Source organism: Marasmius oreades, chromosome 2, assembly GCF_018924745.1.
Source record: "Marasmius oreades isolate 03SP1 chromosome 2, whole genome shotgun sequence".
In the NCBI taxonomy this organism is placed as follows: Eukaryota; Fungi; Basidiomycota; class Agaricomycetes; order Agaricales; family Marasmiaceae; genus Marasmius; species Marasmius oreades.
In genome coordinates, this window is record NC_057324.1 from 1,933,399 (window position 1) to 1,960,977 (window position 27,579).

At 47.1% G+C, this 27,579-nt stretch overlaps 13 protein-coding genes across 14 annotated transcripts; 6 read left to right on the plus strand and 7 right to left on the minus strand.

Annotated features, from left to right (window-relative positions):
- Window positions 1–4: 4 nt before the first annotated feature.
- E1B28_004250 (uncharacterized protein) lies at window positions 5–1,275 on the minus strand (the record flags this gene model as incomplete). 2 transcript variants are annotated; one of them, XM_043148711.1, is made up of 5 exons in its annotated part: window positions 1,205–1,275; window positions 1,069–1,145; window positions 931–1,013; window positions 817–875; window positions 5–766 (listed from the first exon to the last, which is right to left on the minus strand). In XM_043148711.1, the coding sequence occupies exons 2-5, from the start codon at window positions 1,113–1,115 to the stop codon at window positions 5–7; spliced, it is 951 nt and encodes a 316-aa protein (XP_043013311.1). In that variant the 5' UTR covers window positions 1,116–1,145; window positions 1,205–1,275. The 2 variants fall into 2 exon arrangements, with proteins under 2 accessions (XP_043013311.1, XP_043013312.1); XM_043148712.1 differs by having other exon boundaries at window positions 1,201–1,275.
- A 736-nt stretch (window positions 1,276–2,011) lies between these two features.
- Window positions 2,012–3,602, plus strand: E1B28_004251 (uncharacterized protein). The gene is made up of 2 exons (XM_043148713.1): window positions 2,012–2,696; window positions 2,748–3,602. Exons 1-2 carry the CDS (start codon window positions 2,114–2,116, stop codon window positions 3,575–3,577), a joined length of 1,413 nt encoding a protein of 470 aa, XP_043013313.1. The 5' UTR covers window positions 2,012–2,113; the 3' UTR covers window positions 3,578–3,602.
- Window positions 3,603–3,821: 219 nt separating this feature from the next.
- Window positions 3,822–3,992, minus strand: E1B28_004252 (uncharacterized protein; the record flags this gene model as incomplete). Its single annotated transcript, XM_043148714.1, has 1 exon — window positions 3,822–3,992. One exon carries the CDS (start codon window positions 3,990–3,992, stop codon window positions 3,822–3,824), a length of 171 nt encoding a protein of 56 aa, XP_043013314.1.
- A 183-nt stretch (window positions 3,993–4,175) lies between these two features.
- E1B28_004253 (uncharacterized protein) lies at window positions 4,176–6,021 on the minus strand (the record flags this gene model as incomplete). The annotated part of the gene is made up of 12 exons (XM_043148715.1): window positions 4,176–4,190; window positions 4,239–4,317; window positions 4,374–4,387; window positions 4,440–4,501; window positions 4,554–4,712; window positions 4,765–4,821; window positions 4,876–4,980; window positions 5,036–5,066; window positions 5,120–5,127; window positions 5,179–5,357; window positions 5,415–5,469; window positions 5,523–6,021. The coding sequence occupies 12 exons, from the start codon at window positions 6,019–6,021 to the stop codon at window positions 4,176–4,178; spliced, it is 1,263 nt and encodes a 420-aa protein (XP_043013315.1).
- A 210-nt stretch (window positions 6,022–6,231) lies between these two features.
- Window positions 6,232–18,101, minus strand: E1B28_004254 (uncharacterized protein; the record flags this gene model as incomplete). Its single annotated transcript, XM_043148716.1, has 32 exons — window positions 6,232–6,267; window positions 6,319–6,786; window positions 6,848–6,947; window positions 7,015–7,601; window positions 7,655–8,290; window positions 8,350–8,602; window positions 8,667–9,062; window positions 9,121–9,185; window positions 9,241–9,435; window positions 9,491–9,579; window positions 9,632–10,132; window positions 10,183–10,498; window positions 10,552–10,774; window positions 10,830–10,977; window positions 11,026–11,092; window positions 11,152–14,199; window positions 14,247–14,312; window positions 14,369–14,709; window positions 14,757–15,602; window positions 15,652–15,707; window positions 15,890–15,919; window positions 15,975–16,111; window positions 16,162–16,272; window positions 16,325–16,632; window positions 16,690–16,909; window positions 16,971–17,028; window positions 17,077–17,204; window positions 17,252–17,386; window positions 17,445–17,595; window positions 17,643–17,820; window positions 17,875–18,013; window positions 18,069–18,101. The coding sequence occupies 32 exons, from the start codon at window positions 18,099–18,101 to the stop codon at window positions 6,232–6,234; spliced, it is 10,065 nt and encodes a 3,354-aa protein (XP_043013316.1).
- A 166-nt stretch (window positions 18,102–18,267) lies between these two features.
- On the plus strand, window positions 18,268–19,795 carry E1B28_004255 (uncharacterized protein; the record flags this gene model as incomplete). Its single annotated transcript, XM_043148717.1, has 8 exons — window positions 18,268–18,354; window positions 18,410–18,915; window positions 18,967–19,153; window positions 19,201–19,289; window positions 19,344–19,419; window positions 19,470–19,501; window positions 19,566–19,674; window positions 19,725–19,795. Exons 1-8 carry the CDS (start codon window positions 18,294–18,296, stop codon window positions 19,793–19,795), a joined length of 1,131 nt encoding a protein of 376 aa, XP_043013317.1. The 5' UTR covers window positions 18,268–18,293.
- A 146-nt stretch (window positions 19,796–19,941) lies between these two features.
- Window positions 19,942–20,436, minus strand: E1B28_004256 (uncharacterized protein; the record flags this gene model as incomplete). The annotated part of the gene is made up of 3 exons (XM_043148718.1): window positions 19,942–20,122; window positions 20,169–20,301; window positions 20,355–20,436. The coding sequence occupies 3 exons, from the start codon at window positions 20,434–20,436 to the stop codon at window positions 19,942–19,944; spliced, it is 396 nt and encodes a 131-aa protein (XP_043013318.1).
- An 81-nt stretch (window positions 20,437–20,517) lies between these two features.
- E1B28_004257 (uncharacterized protein) lies at window positions 20,518–21,512 on the minus strand (the record flags this gene model as incomplete). The annotated part of the gene is made up of 6 exons (XM_043148719.1): window positions 20,518–20,772; window positions 20,826–20,942; window positions 20,995–21,137; window positions 21,193–21,337; window positions 21,386–21,444; window positions 21,497–21,512. 6 exons carry the CDS (start codon window positions 21,510–21,512, stop codon window positions 20,518–20,520), a joined length of 735 nt encoding a protein of 244 aa, XP_043013319.1.
- A 179-nt stretch (window positions 21,513–21,691) lies between these two features.
- E1B28_004258 (uncharacterized protein) lies at window positions 21,692–22,686 on the plus strand. Its single transcript, XM_043148720.1, has 3 exons — window positions 21,692–21,738; window positions 21,786–22,250; window positions 22,302–22,686. Exons 2-3 carry the CDS (start codon window positions 21,786–21,788, stop codon window positions 22,551–22,553), a joined length of 717 nt encoding a protein of 238 aa, XP_043013320.1. The 5' UTR covers window positions 21,692–21,738; the 3' UTR covers window positions 22,554–22,686.
- A 78-nt stretch (window positions 22,687–22,764) lies between these two features.
- On the plus strand, window positions 22,765–24,203 carry E1B28_004259 (uncharacterized protein; the record flags this gene model as incomplete). The annotated part of the gene is made up of 4 exons (XM_043148721.1): window positions 22,765–22,998; window positions 23,049–23,210; window positions 23,262–23,684; window positions 23,739–24,203. 4 exons carry the CDS (start codon window positions 22,765–22,767, stop codon window positions 24,006–24,008), a joined length of 1,089 nt encoding a protein of 362 aa, XP_043013321.1. The 3' UTR covers window positions 24,009–24,203.
- A 199-nt stretch (window positions 24,204–24,402) lies between these two features.
- E1B28_004260 (uncharacterized protein) lies at window positions 24,403–24,736 on the plus strand (the record flags this gene model as incomplete). Its single annotated transcript, XM_043148722.1, has 2 exons — window positions 24,403–24,646; window positions 24,702–24,736. 2 exons carry the CDS (start codon window positions 24,403–24,405, stop codon window positions 24,734–24,736), a joined length of 279 nt encoding a protein of 92 aa, XP_043013322.1.
- Window positions 24,737–25,052: 316 nt separating this feature from the next.
- E1B28_004261 (uncharacterized protein) lies at window positions 25,053–25,762 on the minus strand (the record flags this gene model as incomplete). Its single annotated transcript, XM_043148723.1, has 4 exons — window positions 25,563–25,762; window positions 25,388–25,500; window positions 25,193–25,329; window positions 25,053–25,143 (listed from the first exon to the last, which is right to left on the minus strand). The coding sequence occupies exons 1-4, from the start codon at window positions 25,714–25,716 to the stop codon at window positions 25,053–25,055; spliced, it is 495 nt and encodes a 164-aa protein (XP_043013323.1). The 5' UTR covers window positions 25,717–25,762.
- Window positions 25,763–25,802: 40 nt separating this feature from the next.
- On the plus strand, window positions 25,803–27,533 carry E1B28_004262 (uncharacterized protein). The gene is made up of 8 exons (XM_043148724.1): window positions 25,803–25,904; window positions 25,957–26,006; window positions 26,060–26,131; window positions 26,191–26,399; window positions 26,450–26,728; window positions 26,781–26,911; window positions 26,961–27,177; window positions 27,241–27,533. The coding sequence occupies exons 1-8, from the start codon at window positions 25,849–25,851 to the stop codon at window positions 27,400–27,402; spliced, it is 1,176 nt and encodes a 391-aa protein (XP_043013324.1). The 5' UTR covers window positions 25,803–25,848; the 3' UTR covers window positions 27,403–27,533.
- Window positions 27,534–27,579: the final 46 nt, after the last annotated feature.

Below are 27,579 nucleotides of genomic sequence, written 5' to 3' on the forward strand. Positions count from 1 at the left end.
TTATTTATAATTCCCTGTATTCATCTGCGTCTCCAAAGAGAACGGCCCCCTCCATGTCTTCGTCTTCATCTATTGCTCCAGCTCGATGATCGCCGGTACTGTTAAGTACTTGGCTAAACTGCATCATGCCTCCATAATCGTCCTCATCTTCATCCTCAACGATACCCGGAGACAAAGGCCCCTGAGAATTTGGAAAGGGTGTTGCACCTCTTTCATAATCGTCTATGTCTGGAAGGAACAGTGGTGTTTTCGACCTCGTTCGAGCTTCGACTGCAGAAACGAACTCCGGAGGTGCGATGCTGGATACTCGAAGTGGTGGAACAGGAGTGGCTCTAAAGATAGAGGGAGCTCGGCTAAGTGCACGTATTGGAGGCCATGGTTCTACCACGATGCAAAGACAATTCCCGAATATGCTAAAACCTTTATACTTGAGATGTAGTACTGGCTTTGGCTTTTCTTCCTGTTCTTCAGGGACAAGAGTAAACTGCACAGTTTTGATCCTCGAGTTCGGTTCAAAGTCTGCATCCTCTGGACCTTCTTCCATCACAACGTCACTATCATCGTCGAGCATTTCGTCTCTTCCTGAGGATAGATCCTCGTCTCCATCTCCATCGGAGTATACATCCTCCTCTCGTACCTTCCGCTTCTTCTTCTTATGGGAAGAAGATTTGGTGGCACTTGTTTTCCGTTTGGCCGTGAGTTTCTCGGGAACAGGTGGTGGTGGCATAGGTCCTGATTTACGTGGTACTGTGGTGAAAGAACGCGTCTGGGGAGTGGTCAGAAAGACTTTGAGTAATCTAAGCGATTGCAATGCACCTTCACAACAATCGAATGTGGTTGTGTTTTACGAAGAAAATAACAAAAATGATAGTTCTCTAGGTGGATTTAGTAATAAAACAGCGAATCTATGCATGGTATTGAAAGATGTACCTCCTCTATGCGTTTCAACAGTCGCCTTTTTGGCTGAAGCCGTACCTCCTGTGTCGCTTTCTGCTTGAAGTTTAGGTAGTATACTGGTAGGGGTATCATCCTTTAGAATTGAGTTGATTCATTCATTAAGGAGCGAACGTTGGTCTGAGATCCTCAAGAACATGTTGCAGGATCCGTTCTGACATCCAATCTAGGTGGCGCTCATCGAGATATAACTTGAAGGGTTGAAAAGGTCAGTAATTCATCTCATTGGGACTACAAACAACTGACGAACACTGGCAAAACACAATTTGCTGAAATCCTCAAATAATAAGGATTTCTGACTCTAAACGGCATAGCGGTTTGTGACTAGTGACTAGGAGACGCAGCGGCTCTGAGTCTGCCGGTGGCAACTTACATAATAGGATACTATGGCAAAGTCAGGATTCCTCTTCTCCACGCAGAGAATCGTTTAAACTGCTCGATACCAATACCTGTAGGCAGATTCCCTACTAAAATGTATTCGCACCACGGCTTGTTGTTGCTCACTTCGAATTTCAGTCTATACAGTGATCCTCGATCCAGCTCTTATTGTTAACTCTTAAGTATCATGCCTTCAGATTGTGCGCCATTCCACACGCCAATAACACACTCACTAACACAAACGGTGTGTCTCCTTCTATATTGTTCTATGTGCTATCGACAGTGGATGGCTTCCATCAGTAAACAACCATTGCCGGCTTGTCCGACCTTTTTCGGCTTTTTCCCCACCAAAAATATGGAAAAGCCGACAAGCCGCAATCCTTAGAGGGTCGAGATTGCTTTTAGGTTGCGTTGGTAGTTCCGGCAGTTCCAGATTCTGGGACCACGCCGTGTAATCTATCTATCTATCGTTGCCGGCACAGACTCGACGAATGAAACACCTGGTGTATCTTTCCTCCGATAGGGAGAATGTTGGGAGAATGGCAAAGTCAAGGCTGCGTCTTTCTAGACTAAGACTGTATAAGCGACGCGTGGATATCACGCGATAGTACACGTAAACAAATGTAAATATCCGATTTAAGGGCCAGAACGTGTTTCTCGCTTCTCATCTTCTACTTCCATCTCGCCGGCTTTGATAGCTGGTTTTTCTTTTTCTTTTAAATTTACGTTCTCTTCTTGACAACATTACTATCCACCTCTTTTATATTCTCTCTCGCTAGTCATGCCTCGAGCTCCCATCACTGATTCGTTCCCTAATTTCACTGGTCGCCTTCTTGACAGTAGTCGCCTCAAGCTCTTGGAGCCTCTGGGATCTGGTGCTTATGGACAAGTTTATCGAGCAATCGACCTCCATTCTCCTGCAGACAATCCTCGTTACTTCGCCGTCAAATGCCTTCTAAAGCCTGAGGCGGGATCGCGACAAGAAGAGTTTCAGACGCGCGAGCTCACGCTCCATAAGCTAGTGTCTGACCACCCACACATCGTTACCTTCCACGAAGTATTTGAAGATCATTCTTATATCTATGTTCTGCTAGACCTGTGCACTGGAGGAGACTTGTTTGCCGCCATTATCGAACGAAGAGTTTTTCACAAGAACGATACGCTCATAAGAAATGCATTCCTTCAACTGCTTGACGCTGTTCAATACTGTCATGACCGCGGCGTGTTTCACCGTGACCTGAAACCAGAAAACATTCTGTGCACGAAGGATGGCAAAGAAATACGCCTCGCGGATTTTGGCTTATCGACGCAGACACGTGTGTCACAGGAATTTGGCTGCGGCAGTTCGTTCTACATGAGTCCTGGTGTGTGGGTTTTCATTACTTTCTGTATCATTTCTCAATCAACCTGCACAGAATGTATTGGGAAAGAGTTCAGACATGGAAAGTACTCTACCAAGCATAGTGATATATGGTCACTAGGTGTGATCCTCCTTAACATGATTTCCGGTCGGAATCCTTGGAGATATGCTATGACCTCCGATGAATGTTTTGCTTCCTTCCTCCATGATCGTGATTTCCTTCGGAAGGTCCTCCCAGTGTCAGAAGGCGCTAACCGCATTCTCAAACGGCTCTTTCACCTCAACCCTCTCTGTCGCATCTCCGTTGCCGAACTCCGGGAAGAAATTTTCAAACTTGATACCTTCTTCATGTCCGATGATGATCTCGCCGCTTCGCCTGATACTGTACGGCGGATAGCTGAGGACTGTCCAGCTCGTGTACCCACAGCACAAGCTGCTCCCTCTAAAGAAAACGTCAAGAATAAGTATTCGAAGGTCTCGACGCATGTAGATCCCGAGGAGGTTTATCTCTTTGCAAGTCCTGCGGAAGGCCTACAACCTCTTCGGAGCCATCCTCATAATGCCTTGCTCGACGCTTTCACCATTGGCTCCCATTCTGGTTCCAATCGTTCCTCTAGCTCTGACGACCAAAGCTTAGGGCCTATCACTCCACAAACACACCCTGTGGATCCCGTAATTGAGGTTCCGGACATGCCACTGGAAGGCTATGTTAACATCAACACGTCCCATGTTGCCGCTCCTGCTAAGGTCGCAGTTGAGCCCGGTCGACGCCATCGTGCGCCCTCTGGCAGTGCTCTGAAACCTCCGCCGAGGCGGATTGGAAATCAGCTGCTGAAGAAAACAGTGGAACGACTGAAGGCACTTTCGGAAAGTGTCTCTGCTTGATCATCACCTCTACCATTTTGTTGCCGTTGGACATTGTTTGTATCATAGATGTACGTAGTCATTCGGACATTGTGAAGTAAATACACTATGTATTATGTAGCTACAAATATCATTGTGTTCATTCTTCCGAGGATTAGACCGACCCTCGAGCATTTCGCGTACATAAATTGTCTTCCAAAAAATTAGAGATGTGCCATAGAATGTGTGGTATAGTATAAGATATCATATTCGTCGTGTAGTAGTGCTACGCTTGAGCTCCCTTGCCCGCTGAGAGTGGAACAGTCATCTGTTCGTCAATCACAGGGTCCATATGCGTCAGATTCTGACATTCCACATTCCCTTCCTCTGCACCTTGTCCCACTGTCGTCGAAGAAGCTACCTCTCCGCCGTTCAGCTGTCCACTTTTGTATTCCATTGACAAGGCAGCTTCAAGTTTTTTCTTCACCTCGGCAGTACGTTTAGCGAGAGCGCTCCCTCTCGCAATGAATACGGCAGAGAAAATCCCGCAGAGGAAACTGGCCGGTATGAGTGTTCCCGTTGTCCACGGTGGACGTTCGAATCTGGAAAAAGCTGAGTGAAGAAGTCTTATAATCGAAAATCAATTTAACCTATTCTAAGAAAGAATCAGACAAGGTCGGACAGCAGGTGATAATCATCGTACCATGCTCCACATACAACCGCAAAGCATTGCCTGGAATATGGAGTTGCCATCGTTTAAACAACATATAAGGAGCGCATAACTAGACCAGGTGATGAGCGAAGAAAAGCAAGGGTGCGATTTGACATTGGTACGAACTTGATAGGAAATGCCTGGTAAATCGATTGTCAGTTATAGCCAGTACTTCAGCTAGACAAGACTTGCTCTATGTGTCTCCGTCCCATGCGGTCTGTACCAAGTTTGATGATATTGAAACTTAACTTGTTCTGCCGGAGCAAAAAATTAATGGGGGTTGAAGTATCCAGGGACACTACTAACGGCGATGTAAATCCTTCTCTTCTTCTTCCGTGAGGACATGCACATAATTCGGATCGTACGCAGGATCCGGGAGGTCATCTGGATCATAGAGTTGCGGTAGGCCAGCCTTGGCACGGAGACGTTTTGTTCGCCTTTTGTAGTACCATATCTTGAAGATACCTGGATTTCGGACTCGTGAAAGGATTATCTAGAGAAGAAACTCCATACTTACGGTAGGTATCTAGGACTCGGGAGGGTACAAGCCCAATGCCTGTAACCGTGAAGAGTCCTAAATGCGAAATGAGTTGAGATATGGCTACAGGGTCACCCGCCCAAAACCTACCATTCGTGACTTGTGAGCTAACCTCCACCCAAAAACCTTGCTTGTCGGCATCGTGCAAATTAATGATCTTTGCCAGAAAAAGTACAATGGCGGCACCCCAAAATACTATCAAGATACTTTCAAAACCATACAGATTAGAAGACCAAAAAGAGGAACACACCAACAAGAAACCCATAAATACCAGTAACAATCTAGTCAGGTAACGATGAGTGGTTGAACAGAAAAGATTGGTTGATCGGCTTACGCCCATAGCTAGAAGAAGAAATTCAGCTGGAAAAAGAGCTGAAATTCAAGGAAACTGACGTGTTTTTAGGAACGACCAGACACCCATTAACGAACGTCTAATCCTTGCTCGCCGTTTCATGACGTCATCTACATGTCTATCCAAAGAGTCTTCGAACATCTTTCCCTTCTCGACGGCAGAGGGAGGCGGTTCAGACAACATTACAATAGGCTTTCGAGAGTACCAGGCGAGTGGAGGACTGGTGAAGAATTCAGTAAGCTATCGCGCCACTGTCGAGAGCAGACATAATCTTCACATCAAGATGGAATTAGCAGCGTTTGTCAAATGAGAGACAGTTGCAACTTGAGGGTCTGCGTAAAGCCTTGAATATCGCTTTCTTAAATTTGAGCGTAAGGAGACTCACCAATAACCTCAAGATGCTCAACTATATCATCGTGGTGGTGTCCATCGTCTTCAGGTGCATGAAAGACTGGCCTATTGTCGTTTCCGGGAGGAATGCTCAAAACGCTCCCAATTCGACTTGGTCGGTCATCCCCAACAAGCTGAACATCAGCTGCAGATCCCTCATATGTGATAACACGTTCTATCGATCCGCGTGGGGTATAGTGCTGGAGGCTGGCGCGAGAGGGACCACGTTGGCCGAAAAGAGGTTCTGCAAGACGTAAGGAACCGTACACCCTGCTCCCAGTACGTGGCCTTCGAAACGCAGGCAACGATCCTTTTCGTAGAATATCCTGTCTCTCTTCAACCTCTATCGAAGTCGGGGGATCCACTTGGGGGGTGGTATCAGGTTGCCCGGGTGCATGGAAAAGAGATTGCAGGGGAGGGAGACTCGTACGAGCATTTTGCGGTTTGTCTATAAGAGAAGAGTAGTTGCCTCGTTTCACTCGAACGGAGGGCATTGTGTTGGGGTCATGGAGTGTGGATCCACTCGTGGGATACGCCAAGATCGCTTTTGTTTCCGCAGCTTGAAGCTTCCCCCAAACTACGCAACGTACTTAAATTTCTGATAATAATAATAATAATACAGTCACTGCGCATTGAAATTTGATCCATTTACTATCAACGATACATATTAACATAAATTAAACAGCAAGCTAAACCTTGAATTTTCAGATAACGTCGTTCGATCGACGATTGGCTGCGCGCTGCTTTGGAGTTAGCGTGATTTCAGACAGAACCGTGTCGATTGAACTTACCGATAACGAACGTTCCGTTTTTTTAGAACTCGACGAGGACGAACGACTAAAAAAACTGAGCACACGTTTCCGATTCTGCAAAGAGGCGGGCAGTTCTCGGTCATCATCATCATCTCCTTCATAAGTACCGGGCTCCTGCGTAAAGGCACTACCCGTTATGGGAACAGGCTCGCGTGCGGTTCGTCGAGATGCCTTCTTCCACCGTTGATTTGTTTTCGGTTGTGGCGATCGGCTGTCATTTCCCTCGTTTACATTGGATTTAGAAGGCTGTGGTAGTGCCTTCATTGGAACTGGTTTGGCAAGTTGCTCTGATAGGGACGGTCCACTCTTTGAAGCTATCCATTTCGTTTTCGAAATAAGCTCCCGAGCAACAGGAAGGACGGGAACAAGTGGTTGATGAAATGCCATCTTAATCCAGCTTTTCCAGCCCATGTCGGATGGAATGAACTGATTTGCAAACTCTTCAAACTATTGATGTAAGAACTCGGTAAGAAGTCATGGAAGGGTTACAAGTTGATACAATACCTACACTCCATGTTTGGTTCCTAAATTCCAAATCTCGTGTCCTGATGCGAGCGTCTTGACAAACAAACGAGTCCTCTTTCATGATGTTCAACACCAGATGAAGGCTTCAGAATTTGAAACGTCTCAGTACTATCGCACGACAAGTAAAGGAAGGGAAGGAGAAAGACACACCTTGATATTCGAACGAGGATGAAGGTCTTCTGTGATGATCTCGTCCTCATCTCTGCCGCATCGCCAACCTTCGGGGATTGCTCGTTCACGACGTCAGCTCGCGATTTTGAACGGCCAATCTGGAGAGGTTCAGGACTCTTCATATTAACATGATCGTCCCGTAGTACTTCTGACGATCTCGTCCTGTGCAAAGCCGGCGACAATAACGGTCTAGACTCAGTGAGGGAAGAGCGCAAATCGGTGAATGAACGCGAGGCCCCAAGTCGTCGAAGTGGCGGAGCCAATCCTGGCGAAGGGTTATCAGAATATAATGTTGAATTTTGCCGACTTGGGGTGGTGGGTGTCGCGGAATCAAGTGAAACACGGGGAACAAGTGTATAACCGCTTTCATGCGTTGTGTCATCGTCCTTCTCTATGGACTTATGTCTGTCTTTCCTTGCAGGCCACAGATACTCCATGATGCGACTGCCAACGCGAGCATCCACTTGAAGCCTCAACGGGTGAAAGTTGAGCTCAAAAGTCTCATAAATTGTGATACCTCCCACGGGAGGTAAGACGATCCACGATGCTGACAAAAAGAGTCCCCTCTTTGAGCTGGAGTTGAGAACCGATAGACTAGAGGGAGAGTAGCGCGACTGACCTTTAAAAGGGGGTGGTTATGAGGTTCATCATGTTTCGTTACAATTTCTGCCCATAATGCATCCCTGGAGCCATCAAACGCCTGAAGGTTCCCGACAACCAGGTTATTGACAGTGGAACTGTCCCGCCTGCTCAGCCAACAATAATCTATACTCTGCACCACGAGCTTGGCGAGCAAATCTCGTTGGTCGTCGAGCATCCTCCACGAAATCTCAGAGGACGTAGCATTCAGGAGTAGAGCGGATTTTCGATCTGTGTGATCGTCGGAGCGGTCTTGAGCGTACTTGATGGCGTCGAAAATGAAATTCAGCTCCTCAATCAGTGAAACGAAGTGTGCTCTCAATTTCATGAGCTCCAACGTGACTTCCTCTTCTCCCATCCGGCTGCTGTTGCGAGCACTATGTTCGATGTCCATAGCGGTCCTGATTCGTTGTTGTAAGTTGCAGACAACGTCTGCCGAAGAAGGGAGATCGTCAAAGAAATCATAAGTGAACATCAAAGTGTTGAGTTTGTCGCTGCGAGTCTTATGGGCAGCGTCGGAGAATAGAAGGAGTTTCGTTATTATATTCGAAATTGTTTGAAAATGATGATCACTGGCTGTGACGGTGAAATTGGGTATGTGGATTTGAATGAGATCCTGATAGATGCAGTTGGATTAGTGTAGCTGTATCTAGTGACTCAAGTGGCATGACGCACTGTTTGGTCCTGAAGGTGATTCGCGGTAGCGGTATCGGTCGACCTCCGAGTGACAGAGGTCACATTGTTTCTCAAACGCAGCCTGTTGAACTTGTCGTAATGAAACGTTGCATCAGTTTGGGGTACAAGGCGCTCAAATTCTTCACTCTCGCAACGAAGATCGACCATAACTTCGAGGGGAACGTAAAGCGTTTCAACTTCCGAAGCGAAAGTTGGTGCGAAAGATTGCATCCCAGACAGTACGGCGTATGTCCTGCGCGCAAATCAGCACTCAAGAGTCGGTTTTTCAATAGATCGAAGGTGAAGTCTGAACTCACCGCGACATCACTTTCCCGCTGATAGGATCATCTACGTTAGAATCGTCCATGATTACGAACGACTGCAACTTTGCTTGCACAGCAGTAACAACGCATATGTCCTTCTCAACCTCTCTATTGCGTAGCACAATCTGAGGCTTGAGTAATAGACAGCAATGGCTCTTCCGAAGCGAGACACCATCAGACCAACCCCCCATAGGATCTAGGACCGAAGACGAGTGAGACGACCTCGATATCTGGACATCGGTGGTGCGTTCGTTCGACTTAACCCCTTCACCGGCGAAAATTTTTTTAATCGCAGTCGCGGCTGCTTGTGCGGTGTGGTGACCTTTAGATACATGGTCAGGCTCTGTAATCGTTGCAGCTTTAGCCTGATCTCTGATGAACTTGACAGCACTGAACAAGGAAACGTTCGTCAGCTATGTCAAAATATCTACAGAAATAAGAACAATACCGGGTGGCCATATGGTACTCAAAGCCTCTGCGAGCCCGAGAGCAATAGTAGTACTGCATCATGATCTTAAAGCCCGAGAGTTGAGTAAAGGAACCAGCAAGATAGTAGGATGATACACACATCGCGAACCGCAGTATCAAGGAAAAGTTTAGGACAATGAATCTGATAGACATTGTCGAATTCAGCCCACTCGTCCGCAGAGACAGAGTCTGCAGGCATCTGGTAGTCGGGTGAATAATCATGGGAGTTTTGGTCAACTTTCTGCAAAGCTTCTATATACTGTTCGAGCAGGTTTATCTTCCGCTGATGCGAGCGCTGATCACAATCCTTGATCAGCAAAGTTCGGTGCGACACATAGGAAACGACAAACATTCCTCTCGAGGGTACCTTGGTTATCCAGCATTGCGCGGAGTTGAGTAACTCTTTCCAATGCCAGGGTTGACTGAATTCTAGGAACAGCTGTTATGCGGTAAGTAATGGCTCTCACAACAATAAAATGAAACGGGCTTACATGGTTCCTTTTCGAGAAAGCATTGATGTGTATCTTCATCCCCGAACTTACTCCTCTGAGTACCGTCACTTAAGACCCCAGAATTTCTCTTGAAATAGGAGAATCTAGGACACGAAGCTACGGGCAAGACATGAAGATCATAGGCGCCGTATTCCGATGGTGGCGACCAATCGATCTCTATGAAGTCGTCAGGGTCATGCCATGGGGATGTATGGTCGGTAATGGGCAGATCAGAACGAGTCCTGTAGTTGCTTTTATGAGGAGGGCACGAGATATCGATGTCTCTTTTCAACGGCTCGGAGAAGGTCGCCAGAATAGCACGCAAGTCAAGTCCTTTCATGACCAATTCCGCAGCGTAAAATGGTTTTCGACGCGTGTACTTCATGGACGATACCTCCGTCCCTGCCACAATAGTTTCTTCGTCCCGCTGATGAAGATCGGCTTCGAGTTCGTCAATCATCGCTTTCACTCCTAACCATGGCGTGACACCGTCGATCCATGCTGGATGAAAAGGCGTTAATCTTTGAGAATATCGCTTGGGGACAACTAACTTTCTTTCGAATCATCGATATAACCATGCATGACATGAAGTTTTGGAACGGCAATACGATACTTGAGGGTCGCCAGATGTCGGCCAAACTTGGGTGATATATTGCGGGGAGAATAATACGTCCCAAGTCTTATGGGTAGGGAGAGCACGCCATTGAACAATTCCCACCATGAGTAAAAGTAGGCGAAAGCTTTGGGTGTAAGATGGAGGCTGCTGGCGAGGGGCTCTTCTTTCTTTGTGTGATGGATCGACGATGTAAGGGAGATGGAGAGATGTATGAAGTCGGAGCGAAAACCGGAATAAGAATCTGCTGGTCCCTGAATGATAGATGAGATTGACAGCCATTTCAATAGGTAGCGGTGTCACTGACATTCAAGCTCGGAATGAATTCCTTCTTTCCGAGTTTGACCTCGGAATGCGGCTTGAAATCGAAGTATCGGCATGTGCGATGGAAAGGGGATCCTTGACAGCTCGTACAGGCTGGCCCACATGCACGTTCGAAAACAAAACCAACTCCAAATCGGACACCGGAAAGAAACTTAGCACAGATCTTCTTGAAAGGTGCGGATTGTTGAGAAGGGAAGTGCCTCAGCCTGGAAAATGAAGATGTCAATGTGTCAAGAGGTGTTACGAAAAGAAAGCACAGACTCTGGAATGGCAATATTCATCGAGTCACTGACAACTTGGATGAGCTCTTTTGATTCATTCTTGAGGCCAACCAATAGTTTTGTATGTCCACGCCAAGAAAGCACAAAACCAGCACCCTTTTCGGTGATTTCGTATGGATCTCGCAAACCTAGCATAATCTCAGAATCAACTTTACGATTGTATGTAAATCCTATACCTTTCATGTGATAACGCACTTCGCCCCTAAATGATGCTCTGAGGCTCCAGTGAAATACGAGTCTCATCTGTATACGTAAAGTCAAGTCAGCAATATCCCGTTGTAGAGGGCATTCGTTCCGAATACCTTGTCCCAGAATCCGACCGGAAGAGACGAATCTCTTGGAGCATTCGTTAATGTCTCTACAACCCTCATCAAGTCGTTAGTAGCAGGTGCGTAGCTTACTCCCCACGAGAAGCTAGAGATATCCGGTGTCAGAACGCGAACCTCGGCGTTTGCATAAGTTTTGACAGGCATAATCGTCTTTGGAACAGAAATTGTCAAGACATTGCCTCCTGGGATGCCCCCACCAGTAAAAATTGGGCAGTCCACCCAATCCACGGAAGACGAAGGTCCCATCTCTTCTGCGATAACGAGATCAGTATCAAATACCAAGGAAGGATCCGCAGAATCGGGAGGGGAAGAAACGTGCGCCAACGCTAAAGGGTAGTCTCTAAGTGTAATTTTCAACACCGAAAGAGACACATTGATATGCAACGGAACCAATAACCAATACTCTGTTTCTTTGGGAAGATGCCCTTGTGCATGGAGGAAATCTTGTAGGTGTTCTAAAGGGAAAGACGGCTTGTCCAAAGAAAGCGAGAGGTCCGAGATGGCAATACGAAACAGTGGTGGGGTGTCGCCGACGGGCAAAACTTCGACTAAGTTTGGGATACTGGTGAAAGGACACACTCCGGAAAGGGTCTTGAGCCGTTTAAGTACTTCTTGTTCCGCTTCGTGTTGAGTAGCTTTGATCTGGTCTAACCTCATAATCCAGTCAAGGACATGTACCCTGTCCAATCGTGAACGTGCTTCTTGAATCGAAACAGAATGCTTTGCAGAGAACTGCCATGGCACATCGCGTTCATCTACGACATCGCCCGAATTCAGGATACTGTCGACTTTAACCGCAAATGCATTCTCTCGATCTTTGCGACTCTCTACAGCGCCAGGGCCAGACCGGAATATGAGACTGAGCTTGCTTTCCAAAGGAGCGTCTGCGGCCTCTACACACAGAAAGTCAACCTGGAATGTGATCTTGGGGACCTCCTTCGGTGCTTCCGCCTCTGGCGCCGGGAAAGGCGTTTGTACTCCCACAGCGGTGATGCGGTACAGATGTTTACAAGCCTTGATAGCCACGACAGCATCGTGCACAAGGTCCGCCAGAATGAAGCCATAGGGAATCCTGATACGTGCGGTATCGCCAGAGACAGTAATGGGTAAATGCTTCTGTCCGAGAGGCACACGCACATGCCAGTTACGCATAGCTACCAATTGTTCCCATCGGTGTCCTCGTTCTTCCTCCCATGGATCAATGGCAGTAGGAAGATGAACCCAGGCCATAAGGCTGTCCCATCGTATATCGAGCGGGCCTAGAGAACCATGATTGACGCGAAGCAAGTCAAACCTGCAAATGGCTTGTTCGCTGCATAGTGAAAAATGAACTTGTGCCGTTTCGACACTTGCAGTGAGAGTGTAAGGTCGACGGGAAGGAGGTGAATCAGCGCTATAGCCTCTGGGTCGAACCTCCAGCAACCACTTAATGAGTTGAGAGGTAAGCAAGACATTATAGAGATGTCCTAATGTGAAGCCCATACGTATAGACGAGACTTTCACACTGACATCTAATGCGAGGTTGTGCTGATTGGAAGTGACTCCGATCCCATCCATCTGCAAGAAATTCAGGCTATCCAAGTTGCAATCTTCCCGTTCGGCCATTAAAGGGTCATCGGGAGAATAGCGAGTGGAAACGGCACTACGGGCTGCAACATTGGAAATGGTCAATTGTGAGAACACAAGTGAACCGGCAGGACCGGCAGTCCTGGAATGTATAAAGGCCTGGATGGCATCCTGCGACAGCCGAAGTTGACTTCTGTTCTCCCAATGTTTACTGTGTGTGTTGCGGAACACGTCGGGATCATGGGATTTCAATGCGCGATGTTGTAGCAAGGGACCAGTGATATGAACGGCAACACCGCGCGACAAATCACTTGCATCGTCGGGTTGTATATCAGGTGCAGTAACGAATAGCACGATCCTCTGAATAGACATGTCGAAAGAGCCATAAAATCTCCTGATAGCTACCGTGGTATGTGGCGTATGCGACGGCGAGCCGGTAGGCATGGATTGAATTACTTGACGTAGAACGTCACTTACCAATGGGTGCCATAACTCCACACACACTGTGTCCGTAAAGCAGGTGATCTCTGTCTCCAATGTAGAAAGGTCGACACAAGCGGTATTTTGAGTGTCATCCCTGATCGTAGCAAGCAGGGAATTATGGGATGAAATCTCGACCATTTCCAGGGAGACTATTGAAGGGTCCTCCGGAAGAGTAGACATCCGGATATTAGTGGACGCATGCAGATGTCGTGCGCGAATAAAAGTGGGTTTCAAGTACAATGCAGAGGTGATTGTCATCCTCAGCCAAACTTCATCGAAGAATTCACCAACAGGGTGGAAACGGCCCGATATCGTTGTAAAATCAGAGCGAGAAGTGAAAACGAAACCATCGGTTCGGAGTTCCAACGCTCGCTGTGGGATTCCCGGCACGGATTCAGTCAGAAGGGTCCCGGACATTGAACCACAATCCACCTCAAGCATTAGTCGGGGCAGGGGAAGAATGTTGTTCGGACGTGATTCTTGCTTCTCCTCGAATGACGTGAATTTATGTGAGAGAGCATACTTCATCAGATTATCGGCAGTCTCCGTAATATTCAATGAGCTAATTGACAATCGCACGATAAGTGCTGGAGAGTTGGGATCACCTCCAACAAAAGGGGAGGTTACGAGGAACGGAGACGGCCATTGAGTCGCAAGTACTTGCCAGCTGAACATCTTGAGCGACAAAATACCGATGCGATCAAGGCCAGACGAATGCCTCGTGACGTTGAGGGCATCAACACCGAGGTTTATCGAATAGATGTCAGAGTCAAACGCCTCATTGTGAGTATTGCGCCCCAGCCAACTACTGTGAAGTTTACTCTTCTGAGGATCACTTAATCCTGCCGTTAGGACGACATTGCTGACAATAGCTGCGTATGTCTCCGGCGGCACGGAGTCCTGGTTTGGTCGTATAACAAACGAGGAGGAACTGAATTGTACACGGATTGAATTGAGGAAGGAGAGTGTTGCCTGGAGACACGTTAGGAGTGGTTTCCAAAACTGAACAACATAAGTACCTTGCGTTGAGTATCTTTCAGCTTCATGCAAGGCCGATAGTGATGGCGTCGATGCAGAAGGTTCGCCTTGATTTACGGTTCATAAGGACACCAGAACGCGACAAACAGGATCCATGACTTACAGAAAGAGTTTCAAGGAACGGAGATCTAGGGGTAGAGGGAGTGTAAGCGAAATCCGGTGTTTTAGCGGAAAGCGGCGAGGTAGGAGAGGAGGGGATGTACAAGAAGGATGGTGATCTTGGTTCAGGGATTTTGAGACGCCCATCAGACTGGTCAGTCGTAGAGTCTGAATTATTTTTCATAGCCTTCAGGACATCGAGAATTGGGATCAACTCTACAAAACAGTTGGAGATCTTCGCGTCGATTTCCAGGCCGTGTGTCTTGAGGTTTCGTCGTTTCAGATCGAAAGACATGGAACTATTAATGACAATGGACCCAGGGAGCCGTAGGAATTTTACAGGAGCTGGACTATTGTCAGTACATTTACAAATAAGAGACAAATGTGCGAACCTGAAGAAACAGAAGGAAATATCCCTGCTATATCGACCAGTTTCAACGATATGTTCGCCTGAGCCTCCTTCTCTTCAGCGACTCTCTCCCAAGTACGTTTGACACTGTCCATGAAACGAGATTTCCAAGCTGTCATGCTGTAGGAGCGCCTGAACGACCGAGAGTTGTTTCTCTTTGGCTCCGGTTTCGCAGGTTTTTCGACAGGACTGAATTCAAGAGATGTGCGTACTCGTATTTCGTCAACGGTGAATTCAAGATTCGGATTTCCATCGCGATGGACGTGAAAATCGTGAATGTCGAAAGCTATGGCGGATAGTATGCCGGGGATAGTCAAGAGCAATCGACGTAGCCAGTGAACTACCACAGCTCGGACTACCGGGCGTACATAGGGATCAAAGAACATGAATATTGCTGACACCATATGCCAAAGCCTTGCACGTGTATAACTCAACGCCGCTACGGTCATTGATCGTTTATGCGCGAGGTTAGAAGAAGGGGGAGCGTGTAACGGGCATGTTAGTAGTGATACTCCTTCCACTTTGATGATGAGGTGCCTCGAGGCAGAAGAAGACCAGGTCCAGCCAATGCGGTCGATGCTCCAAGTCTGAGAGCCGTGGCGACCTGTCTTGCATATGTATATCCCTCGCACAGAACGAAGGCTAACACTGCGAACTCTAATGTGTCCGGAAATTCGGGCTAGTATCCATGGCCCAACAAGTCTGCGAAAAAGTAGGGCAAGGACGACAAGCCTGAGAGGAAGGAGAGCGAAGAAAGTTGACCATGATTGGGAGGGTGTCTTGACAAGCAAAAGAGTGACGATGGAATGGAGGATCTTGAAGAACATAACTGTGAAGACAATCAGTACAATGATTGAGTAAAATAAGCGTAAACTCACTATTCGGTTTCTCCAAGAACACAACTAGAAGAACTTGTGGGCGAGACGTAATTGTACTGAACAGTGAAGTATGGTTCAGAGTCGCATGGGAGAGTTTGACATGAGGTCGGAAATGAATGGGTTCAAGATTGGCGATGACAAGGTATGCATCACCCGGTGAGCGTTCGGCGTATTAGTATCCGTGGGAATATATATTGTGGGCGTAGTGTACGATATGAAGCTACAGTAATAAGATTACACAGTTACATCATGGTCCATATCCACCACACTGGGACAACCGAGTTAAAACAATCTCTTCTCTTCCTGAAAGGGTGGCCACTTACCATTCCTCCGAATTCAACTCTGAGGGTTTGTAAGTCGAAAACGTAAAAGTATTGCTTCCTACAAAACAGCCAGGATTGAAGACATGGCACCCAGTATAAGTTATCTTGAAGCGATCGTACTTGTCGGCCAGTATAATCTAGGAAAAGAATTAACTACAGTTTCATCCCTGTGAATGGAAGAACTTGCAGCTGTTGGTAAGGGATACAGACGAAGTGTATGATCAAAGTCAGAGAGCGTAGGTTGTATATGGTTCGCAAAAGGGCTAAGATGGGCCTGATCGAGGATGGACTGAACGAGCTGAAAGAAATGTGAGAATCGAAAATTCTAAGCCAAGATCAACAACGCGCACATATCGTTTTAAGTCATCGCCAGTTGCATCAAGTTTCACGCCCACGATGTTTCTCAGCATCCGCGACATACAGTCATCCCGAAAAACAACAATTTCTTGGTCAAAAAACTTGATACGGCAGGGATTGGTTGCAAAGTGCGCTTTGGAGACCTTGGCCTTGAGTCGTGAGACAAAGCTGGAAAGTAGGGGTCGTTGAGGTATAGCTGAATTCAGAGTCACATCCAACGGCCCGGGTATGAAGATGAAGTGTGAGGTACGGTTTATTGTAGGATAGGCTGAGATGAGGTTGGCCAATGCGTCAAAGTTCTCTATAAAGATATCCATGGAATGAAGAGATAGTAGATCAGATCGTGAGCTTGCCTCACCCTGGTATCGTTGTACATCGCGCCCATTTCCGTTGGCTATGGAACGACTCGTAAAATTTCCACACATGACAAAGAGTTTCGGTATAAAGTCGTTGTCGATACAATTATCGAACATCTTCTTCAAGCCAAGGAGGGTTCTCGGATGATCCAACCATACGTCCGAAAGAAAGAAGAAATGAAGATCTGATAGTTCCTCCCGTATACGGGCGGAGAATTGTGCCTGTCCAAGAAAACGAGCTCGTCAGATTCATCGTGCTGAAACATCGGAGCAAAATACATACGTCCTCCAGTAACGATGTGGATCCCTTTCCTAGAGAGTCTATGTGTCCATATATCGACCTGCTCGTTCGTGAAGGATACGCACAACAGGTAAAAATTTCAGCTCACCTTGCTGTTTGTCTAGATTCGCACGGTGGTTGCCCGATTGCGATAATTTCCAGAGTGGCATCCTCCGTGTACTCGCCTTCGACTAGAGCGAAACTGCCTTCTGTAAACAGGCCCTCTCCAGGTTCATCCTGGAAAATATAATTAGGATGCGTCTTCGCCACAAACGAATACCCACGAGCTTAGAGAAGTCCAACTCTACACTCCCATCCGCATCCTCGAGGCAAAGTTTTCCTTCCTTGGAACGTGCGAGCATACCGAGAAGTAAGAACCGCTCCCCCGCTCTCCCCAGCAACTGTTTGGTAGATTTCAACTAATTTCATTGAGTGAGGAACGAGAGCCTTGCAAAACATCTTTATGTCACCGCATACCGTTACAAGCCGATCTCTATCCTTGGAGGGGATTGTTGATGGCGCAAAGTGTTCGTTTCTAAGAACGCACTGCTTGATGATGCTCAGTCGATCTCGGATAGAGGAAACGCGCGTTTCGGCTGATCCTGATATCGTGGAAGGACCAAGCGCCCTCACCTGCGTCAATAAGGGAAAGTATCTGGTAAGAAAGGAGCTCACTTTTCGAATGTTCCCCGTTCCACCGACCAATGCCATCTCGGCATTTCAAAAGCATTTATGACGTATAAGTGACTATCGGGGTCAACGCTTTCAGCGATACCATCGGATCCCTGACCATCCTCTTGAAGAAGATTATAGACTCTTTGCAAAAGCTCGACAGAAACCTTCATTGACGCGTCTATTGAAAGGAAGGGTGGTGCTACATGGTACTGTGTGAGTAAGAGGGACGCACCATCTTGCTTGTTGTACTCTTTAGCAATAGTTTCTACCGACGATTCGACCTCCGCATCGTTTATTTCGTGCGCTTCCAGTATTTGTTCCAAGAAGTCGAGAGCATCTGGTCCAAGTGAGTTGCTGAATTTGCGAAATACCTGGTGTGCAGAGTTTGAATGATGGTAGCAAGCTGCGTTTTGCATTAGACAATACCTTTATGATAGTCCTTTGGCGCGCGTCTGACATTGTTTAAGCCCTGCAGAGGGTACAGTCGATTGTAGGAGCTGAAGCGCTGAAGTCTGACAGCTTTTACTGTAATGAAGAGCGCGTCAGCTGCATGCGCGTGTACGTAATCCTCAGATGACACTGCTCACTATTGCCGTCGAGCTCCCTCACTCAGCGCCTTAGGCCTCGGGCCTCTCATTGCCTGCTACCAAGATGTTCTCCGCCCTCGATGTAGATATTCAGCCTGGATTTGGTGTCGGAATGTTTGAGATCGGTGAGTCCATTCCCCCTCTTGTTATTCTTCATTTATCAACCTTATTCCCTCTAAGGTGCCTCACTCTGGACAGTTTTGGACGCCGTCCGTCGAATGCAACATGCCTTTCCTCAGGTCGACGTCAAATATGACCCGGATGCATCCGCAATGACACCAATAATCGTACATCTACGCCCTCACGTTGATCTTCTATTCTCAGGCAAGCATCAACGCCTCCACACTATCTGTATACGAAAACTCCGGGATCCTAATCCGCCTGTGATATTAAGATATAAGGAGTCGGTGTTATCATCTAGCGATGAAGTTTTAAGGCGGATTGGAGTCAGCCGTATATTTGGTCCCACATATCCAGGTGATGATCTTCGATACCCAGGTCTATGGTTCAGTTTCGATGAGGATGGAATAGGCGAAGGACGGAAGGGTGCCCATCCTGAGGACAAAATGCAAGAGGTGAAACGAGTCTTTGTCTCTCAGAAGGATTTGGGCAAAGAAGGCGACGCATTGGGTGAAGTTTCTGAGTGCCCAATCATGGACGGGGATATAGCATTAGCGATATTAAAGGTTCGGCTCACTTCCAAAATCCGAGTTTCTCGCTCAAAAATCACTATTCAGGTCCGCGATGGGATAACGCTACATTTTCATCCTTCCACATCCAATGCTGCCCATATTCGTATTGGACAGACGACTGCACAAGACCTGAACATCCTCCTAGGCCCTCCTCTGCGTGTCCACTACAAAGAAGATGATAGAATGAAGATCCATTCTTCTAATCCAGACTCTACGAGGCCAGAGACAAGTTGTAAGTACCCCCATTACCAATGGTACTCAATTCTCAACCTGAGCTAGATTTTTATAACTTCTTCCAACATGGACTGGACTTCCTCATATCCGGTAAAGATCACGTAGTTAGAAAGATTATACTCCACTCCAATGTGGTACGCCTAGGCCGCATCTTCTAGTCTTTTTCTTTCTCTAATAGTTTTAATCAGCCTGGAACACCACTCTTCCAACGATACAAGCGTTGTAATTGGGAACTCGAAGGCAATCCCGAAGACGATGAAGACGGTAACTACTTTTCTGTGTCCTTTTTTGACTTCTGCTTACCGTCGCCTCAGACAGTCCTCCTAGGAAACGATTTTACGATAGAGTGAGTGGAATGACATAGCAGACTCCGACTTTCGTCGTTTCACATTCTATCTTACTTTCGTCAGTTCGAAACAATCAGTCACTTTCTGAGTCCCCGTCAACCGCCCCCTTCGATGCTACTCGATCGCACAGACGACGAGGACGATATTACCCTCCCCAGCTCTACGACTCGTCGTAAGTCAATAGACACTTGTCAGAATGATCTGATTAGTTGACTTATTCAGTCCATGGCTATGATGGCATTATCTTGGAGGTTTCTGAGGCGTCGCATGTCGTCTCTGTAACCCTTTTCTAAACTTCGTTTTCCAGATACGATACCGGCCTCCATACGTAGTGATGGACCACTGTATAATTCCATGTAGTTTCGCATTGTAAATTAGTCCAAACGATAATGATACCTGCCTCGATGCTTCAATTTCACCCTCACACCCGCACCTTTCATCAAAGATGAATTCCTTGATCACCTTCATTTTCTTCGCTGCTAGGTTCTGGTGGGTTTTGCCAAGAGGTTCCGTCTTTGCCTGAGGACCCCGGAGGGACCAAATCATAGTGTTTCCCCATAACTGATCCCTTCTCTGCGAGTGCCAACTTAAGCATCATGATCCTCTCTTCTTGCGCCAGTCTGAAAATGGTCGGACATGATTCCACGAGTCATTAGAAGAACGTACATGACCTGTTGATTCTCTTCGAGCGCGGCTTTGACTTCAACATCGATCTCTTTCGGATCGGAATCCATGACTTCGCGTAAAAATTCTTGTGTTTTTCTCAGATGCAATAGAGAATTTTGAAGTCTCGAGATCTCTGTAGCGAAAAGTGAGGATATGTGGCTCAACGACAAAAATTACACGCTGAACCTTCGGTGATCGTAGAGACATCCAACTGGATGGCATCGGAGAAGGTGAAAGGTTGAGGATAACGAGGTTGATAGTCAACCATGCTGTACGCACTACGACTACTGAGCGACGTCATTCCTGCTAGGCTATATACATTACTATCCAAAACCTAACGGTATCGGTGTCAAGTTTGCTTGAATACTTCTGGCCATATCTCTCTCAACTCCTCCAACTCGCTAATAACAGCAATCTTCTGACCACCATCCTGAGCCTTGGAGTTGATCTGGATCACCTTACCTCCTTCAACATGCTCCATTCCTCTCTCACAAAAGTGAACAGATTTCTTCCATCCTAGTTTCAGAGCAGCTTCCACATTGCGCTTGTTATCGTCCACAAAATAACATTTTGAAGGGTCGGTGATACCTGCTTTCTCCATTGCCTGGAGATAGAGATCTTTAGCAGACTAGAGATTGCAAACACGACTGGACGTACTTTGATATAATACACAGCTTCCGGCTTACTGATCAACTCCCTCGCCTCATAATCACAGAAGATTACCCCATCTATCTGGTCTTGAAGGTTGAGAATGCGCAGTACGCGTTCAGCGTGCTATTATTCTCTTATCGTGAGCATGAATATTGCGGGAGGCGCGGACACATACTGGACGATAGGCATTTGTCAAAGCCCAGACCCGTACTTTGGAGCGGTCAATGTCTTCGAATAGCTTACGAAGAGATGGTTTGGGATGAATCATGTCTTCTAAAGGTAGAGATTGATCGCATTTGCGATCGAAATCTAAAGGATCTAAAGCGAGACTCGATTTCAGTCCTCGACCTTACGCTATGAATGGCGACTTTACCTACGTGGTGGTGTCGCACGAGGCCTGCCAATGCAAGACCGTACTGGGTGTAGTAGCTATGATGGAGTTTTGAAGCTTCTTCATGGCTAAGCCCAAGCTCATTTACAAAGTAGTCATGAATCTTGACTCCCATAGCATGGGAAATCTTTGAGGAGGAAGTAAGTTGGTGAACTGTCAAGTGGCTCATCCTTACCTGCGAACTGGCAGAATAGAGCGTATTGTCGATGTCGAACCAAACGATAGCGCGATTATCTGTATGTATGGTTGCAGACAAAAGAAAATCAATAATAGGCGTAAGACTCACCAGTTTCTATGGTCATTATTGTATCTGGTATGTTGCGGAGAGTACCCTGGCAGGCCCGGCTCGTTACGGAGTCGAAACGGCATGCACGTTCATACCGTCATTATCTGTATACGTAACTCCTATTATTGCACCTGACCCGGACCACTCGGCAATGCCCGATCGCAACTGTACAGTTGGCAAGCCACCGTCTCCGCATTATACTAGTCACATTAATCATCGGAAACGCCGTCCTCAAGAACAAGGTATGCATCCTTGAGATCATCTGAATCTGTTCTCACTCCTTTTCTAGATGGCCAGAAGCAATGAACTCGCCCCCGGTGTTGGCCGCCTCTCTCGCTCACAAGTTTTCGCAAAACGCGGTCTTTACAAGGGCTTGAAGAAGACGGAAAACAAGGCTGAAGAGCCCGCACCGGAGACTGTCGAGAAGACAGTAGGCGGTGAAAGGAATGGTGGAAAGCGTCTCGTCCCTACAAACAAAGCACCTCGATTCTACCCTGCTGAAGACGTTCGTCAACCCAAGAAGAGTCGTAAGGCTCCCAAACCAACGCAATTGCGTTCTTCGATATCGCCGGGAACCGTTCTTATTTTGTTGGCTGGTCGATTCCGTGGGAAGAGAGTTGTGTTCTTGAAGCAGTTGGAGAGTGGTCTGTTGCTGGTCACCGGTCCCTACAAGGTCAACGGTGTTCCTCTACGCCGAGTGAACCAGGCCTATGTTATCGCTACATCTACCAAGATTGACCTTGAAGGCTTCACCGTAGGTCCCCCTTGTTAAGTAGAAAGGATCTTTGAAACTCAATCTTTGCAGGCCGCCGAAAAAATCAACGATTCGTACTTCACAAAGCCCGCCAGCAAGGCTTCGAAGTCTGCAGAGGAAGAGTTCTTTGCTGATGGCAAGCCTAAGCCAAAAGAGCCCCTCCCCGAATCCAAAGTCACAGATCAGAAGGGAGTTGACAAGGCTGTTCTCGCTGCTGTGAAGAAGACTGAGAACCTTGCGAAATGCCTTAAGTCGAGTTGGGGCCTTTCGAAGGGACAGCACCCTCATCAGATGATTTTTTAGAATGAGATTTGGGTATCTGTCGTCTGTAGGAGACATGTATGGCTTGTAGGACTTATGACATGCACACATGAATACTTTCCCGTCCTACACTGTCGCGAGACTTATACATGTAATGAATGATGGTTGCTCTGAGCTCGATTCCTGGAAAGTTCTGACTCAAGTTGATTATGAAATGTCGGAGGACAACGCGTGAATAGGCTCGCTCGGTCTCATGCTCCTTTGTCATAGGACCCCATTACCACGGCCTCTACGCTTTCATCGGCATGGCGTTAGTCTGCTTCAGCCAACACGTCTAGGACGGCGATGCTTTATGAAAGACATATGTGATGGATTCTTGGACCTTGCTATCGCGCTTCCCTATCCCCCAGAGCTTCCTGTCTACAGCACCACCATCATCCTTGTGACCGTGCTATCCCGATTCGCATTGCTACCCGTCTCAATATGGGTAAGTCTTCTATAATCCCATATTGTCTCGCGAACATATCTTTTCTTCAGGCTAAAAACCGTGCAAATCGGCTAGAAGACGATGTGCTCCCTGTGTTGCGTCAACTCAAACCGGTAGTGGCCCGCCAAGAATTTGAGGCCATGCAAAAGGAGAGGATAATGGGAGACAAAGAACATCTTAAGAAGATTCACGATCAACGATGTCGTGCAGTCGTGGGTGGTATTTTGCGTCAAGTCGAATGTCTTGTCTCATGTTCTCCATAGATGGAGACCAACAGAAAGGAATTATGCAAGTTGCATAACTGCAGTCCTTTATATACCATGGCAGCACCTCCTCTCGTCCAAATGCCAGTATTCGTAGTCATGACCGTCATGTTTGCGCGTTTATCAGTTGACCCTACTTCACCCTTTGATTCGGAATCCTTTTTGACCCTTACAACGCTGAATCACCCAGACTCAACGATGACACTGCCGGTGGTACTCGGTCTACTTTCGATGGCGAACGTGGATGCTGCTTCCTGGGCCTTTAATTCTTATGAAGTACAACTACAGAAGGACTTGGAAGAAAAGAAAAAGCAACTGGCGGCAGAACGAGGAGTTCGTCACATCGAACCCAAGAAGATTGTTAGGTCCGCGATGAGGGTTCTGTCTGTTGCACGGATTGGCCTTGGTGCGATCGCTCCTGGAGTACGTGATCCGGAATCAGAGATATCTAATCTGGCTGACTCGTTTGATACACAGTCGGTGGCACTGTACTGGGTAACATCTGCAGCATTTGGACTGATCCAAAGCTGGGTATTAGCGTCGCGGGATGTGAGGAGGAAACGACTCTTGTACCAGAGGGATGCTTCCCCTCCGGCTGAAGTATTGAAACCTAAATCGACGTCGCTTAAACGGTCCAAAACTATCTCCGGATCGTTCACTGCACTTGATGCTTTCGCTGCCCATCGTCAAAGCAAACTCGAGAAGACGCAAAAACCTTCTGCGAAGAAGTCAAAACACAAACATTGACGTTCCAGTTCCAGTGAGTTTGTTTCTCTGCTTACACTGGGAATGACTAGACCGTGGTGTGAGGAACCTCCTGAATCGTACTCGTGGGTTCCTATGATTTTTCTTGATCTAATATGACCCTTTTTCTGGCCAAACGGATATTCTTGATCTCAGCTTACCCCTTTGTCATAGACTTGATGTTCCGTATATCAACATTAACTTGCATGCTGCAGGGAGGAGCTACAACATGAAAGTGGACGATAGATCCTGCTTAACGTGGACTTGGTGGAGGATGTGCGCTTCGCCTTCATAATTACCGTTCGAAACTTTGACCATGTAAAAAGCACCTTATGGTGACAAGTGTCATTTCAAGAACCACTTGAATGACGCTGAAGGTTATTTTATATTATCCGCTATGAGTCTAGGCGAGTCCATAATTGCTTCAACTGTCACTGCCGGTAGTCCTACAGTGCTGTGGAAGAAACACGACCGCCGAATCTTGGGCGTTCCAATCGTGGATCGTTTGGCAAGTTATGTTAACTCGAGGGTCTCGAGGAGCAGCTTAGGATGTGGCCATGTTCAAAATCTGGGAAACTCGAGCTGCAGCAGCTTCATATCTCACAGCCCGACCCCGTCTCAGATGGAGATGATCAGTAAACGTTGGTATATTCTTCCGTACGGTATTGAAACTTAAAACCACCTTATCGTATGAAGGCTTTGGTGTCGGTGTCTCGGTGGAGATCAAATGAGCTTTGCTTGTGCCGTTTGAGATTGGGTGTGTGAACATGGGGACGCCATTGTTCGTGGAACGTTCGACCGGTTGGATTACGTTGCGAAGCTCCGGGTCCTGGAGATATATGTATGTGTACTTGTCCCAGCGTTTTTCTTTTGTATAACGTGCCGCCGCTGAAAAGAAAATCATAGAAATCTGTTCATCGCTCTCCGCCGCCTTTCATAAAACTCGGTTGAAGTATAAGGGTACAAACCGGTCTGCACCAGTATTCGTACAAGGGTCATAATGATATGAAATGGGAACCAGATAAGACGAGGAGGATAAATGATACATCAGGCCCTCCATGAACCTCGTATACGACGTGCCAACTGGATGTCGCGTTGCATTATGGTGACTCGCTTCGCGTGTATCGCACATAGATTCCTGTAAGAGTCATTAGGAGTTGAAGCATTCCAAGACGACAAAGACGCACGCGTCTTCGAAAAGATGAACCAAAAAGGCCTCGGTCGCCTCCTGTAATGCTTGCAGAGCGGAACTTGTCCATCTCAGCCCTCCGGTGTCATAATTTTCATTCATATCTGTTGTCATGTCGCCGGCAATTTCGCGCACCTGCAAAACATGTAAAATTTAGGGATGTGCGTGCGAGAGGAAGGGATTCAAAGTTTACTAGGCGAGAGAAAGGTAGTTTTCGTATTAGGAGGTCGGTGCTCTTCTGGTATTTACGAATCTCTCGAAGTGCTACAGTCCCAGGACGGAACCGATGCTTCCGGGTAGGGGGTGCTATGATTCCAAGCAGCAGTAAGCACATCATGGCTACCAGAATGATTGAGGGACAACCCTACCATTAGCATTAGCATCGGACTGACGTCGAGGCGCCTTTCCACCAGTGCTCTTGCGTGCAGTCGCAGCCTTGCCACGTTTTGCAGGACTGGATGTGTCGGCACCTGAAGGTCGAGACTTTCGCTTTTTTGAGCCACTCTGAACGGTTTGAGCCATGGAAGGGTTCAAGTTCGAGAGCTGGTCAAGAGGGGTTGTTCACAACCATACATTTCCAAATGTGGTAATACAAAAGACCGTGGTCTTTTGACGCGTGCTGCTGCGCGCTGCGCGTAAGACTTAGTCTTAGCCATGTCAGTGCCCATCGTTACTGGTTATTACCGCTACACAGATATCTGGCATGAGTGGTGAGACTTGTATCATTAGACTGTTCATTCGATCTACTGACGGTCTCTTCAGGTCTCGAGTTGTTCCAGAAAGACACGGACAGCTTCTCAAAGCCACCCTTGGTAAAAACGACTTGATGTCCTGCCAAAGACGCGATGATAACCTTTTGGAGCAGCGCATGATGCTCTAACGCATCAAGATCACCCATTGCACGTAGACGGTGTCGAGGGTGCTCAGTTGTTCATCGGTATGTCGATCTTAGACTTTTATAAGAGCAAGCTGTTTTGACGCCACAACTCATGAAAGGAACACTTCATTCTGGGGAGCAGAGATTGTTATTTTCATCGAAACAAGTGGACTACATTCGCTACTGGCTCTACGCTATGAAGCTCACGGAAACAGAGATTCCTTTGCCTTACTCTGAATGCTTGTTGCTCGAGGGCGAGGGTAGCGACCTTCGAAATGTCACGACACGGGTTTACAAAGATGGCTCCCACCTTCATGGTGCATTGAGGGCGAGTTCATTCTTGCCCTGATGATACTGTACCTTCAACGAATACCATAGGAAATTGACAAGATAAACAAGAAACTCAAGGGCTCAAACCCCAGCCTGGTATCTCGTCAGATCAACTTTAGGCACGTCCGTCGCCTCTTCGCAGAGAAAAAGTATGTTTGGCTGGCCATCGACATTGAGGCTTGGGAGATGGATCACAGCCTCATCACGGAATTTGGTTGGAGTGCCCTTCACTGGGTGGAAGGGAAGGAGGTGCTTGAGGACGGGCATTGGATCGTCAAAGAGTACGAGACGTACCGTAATGGGAAATACGTCCCCGACAATCGCACTGTTAGTTTTTCTCTTATTTTTATGGGCGTGTTACTGATGAATAATCTTCCAGCGATACAACTTTGGACAGAGTGAGGTGCTCCGCAAAGTCGATTTCAAGGACAAGATCAGCAAACTTTTTCAAAAATACAGAAGCCTTGGTGCTCTTTTCCTCGTTTTTCATGATTCCACTGGCGATATAAAGTACGTCGTATAATTGTGACAACAATCCTCACTTTTTCAATTCTCCCAGATACCTCAAAAGTAAGATGATCGAAGCGCCGTTGGATGATATATGCTACCTTCTTTCAAATGCATCACCGGACGATGGGCTCTTCGTCGTCGACACATCCGACTTGTTTGCGGCTCTCGAAGGCGATGGAGGACATGATCGCCGCGGTCTGGCCAAGGCCTGCAATCTTCTCGGAATAGACACCAAATTTTTGCACAATGCCGGGAATGATGCTCATGTAAGTAAACCTGTACCCTGTTTTTTGTTACTGAAAGCTTGGTCTGACGACTCTTCTTTGTAGTATACTTTAATGGCATGTAAAGATATGGCTGAGGGTGAGGAACTGGAGATACAAAGAGAGCGCCGCTGGCCCAATTGCATTGTACAAGGCTCCGTCAAAGTGAATTTCTTGCCTCACCAAGAGGACAGTGACTACTCCGATGAAGAAGGGCTGTTGGGGTGAACAGCTGTTTTTTCTGTACTCTCTCAAGTTGTTGAATCTGCCAGATGTAAAATCTTACAAGTGTGTTCAGTCAGTAGCAATATCTCCTTGATCTGTATGTAAATAATAAAAAATCCTTAGTACGATCACACTAAGTATTGACTTGTATGGTAAGATCATAAGATGTGGGAGTAAACG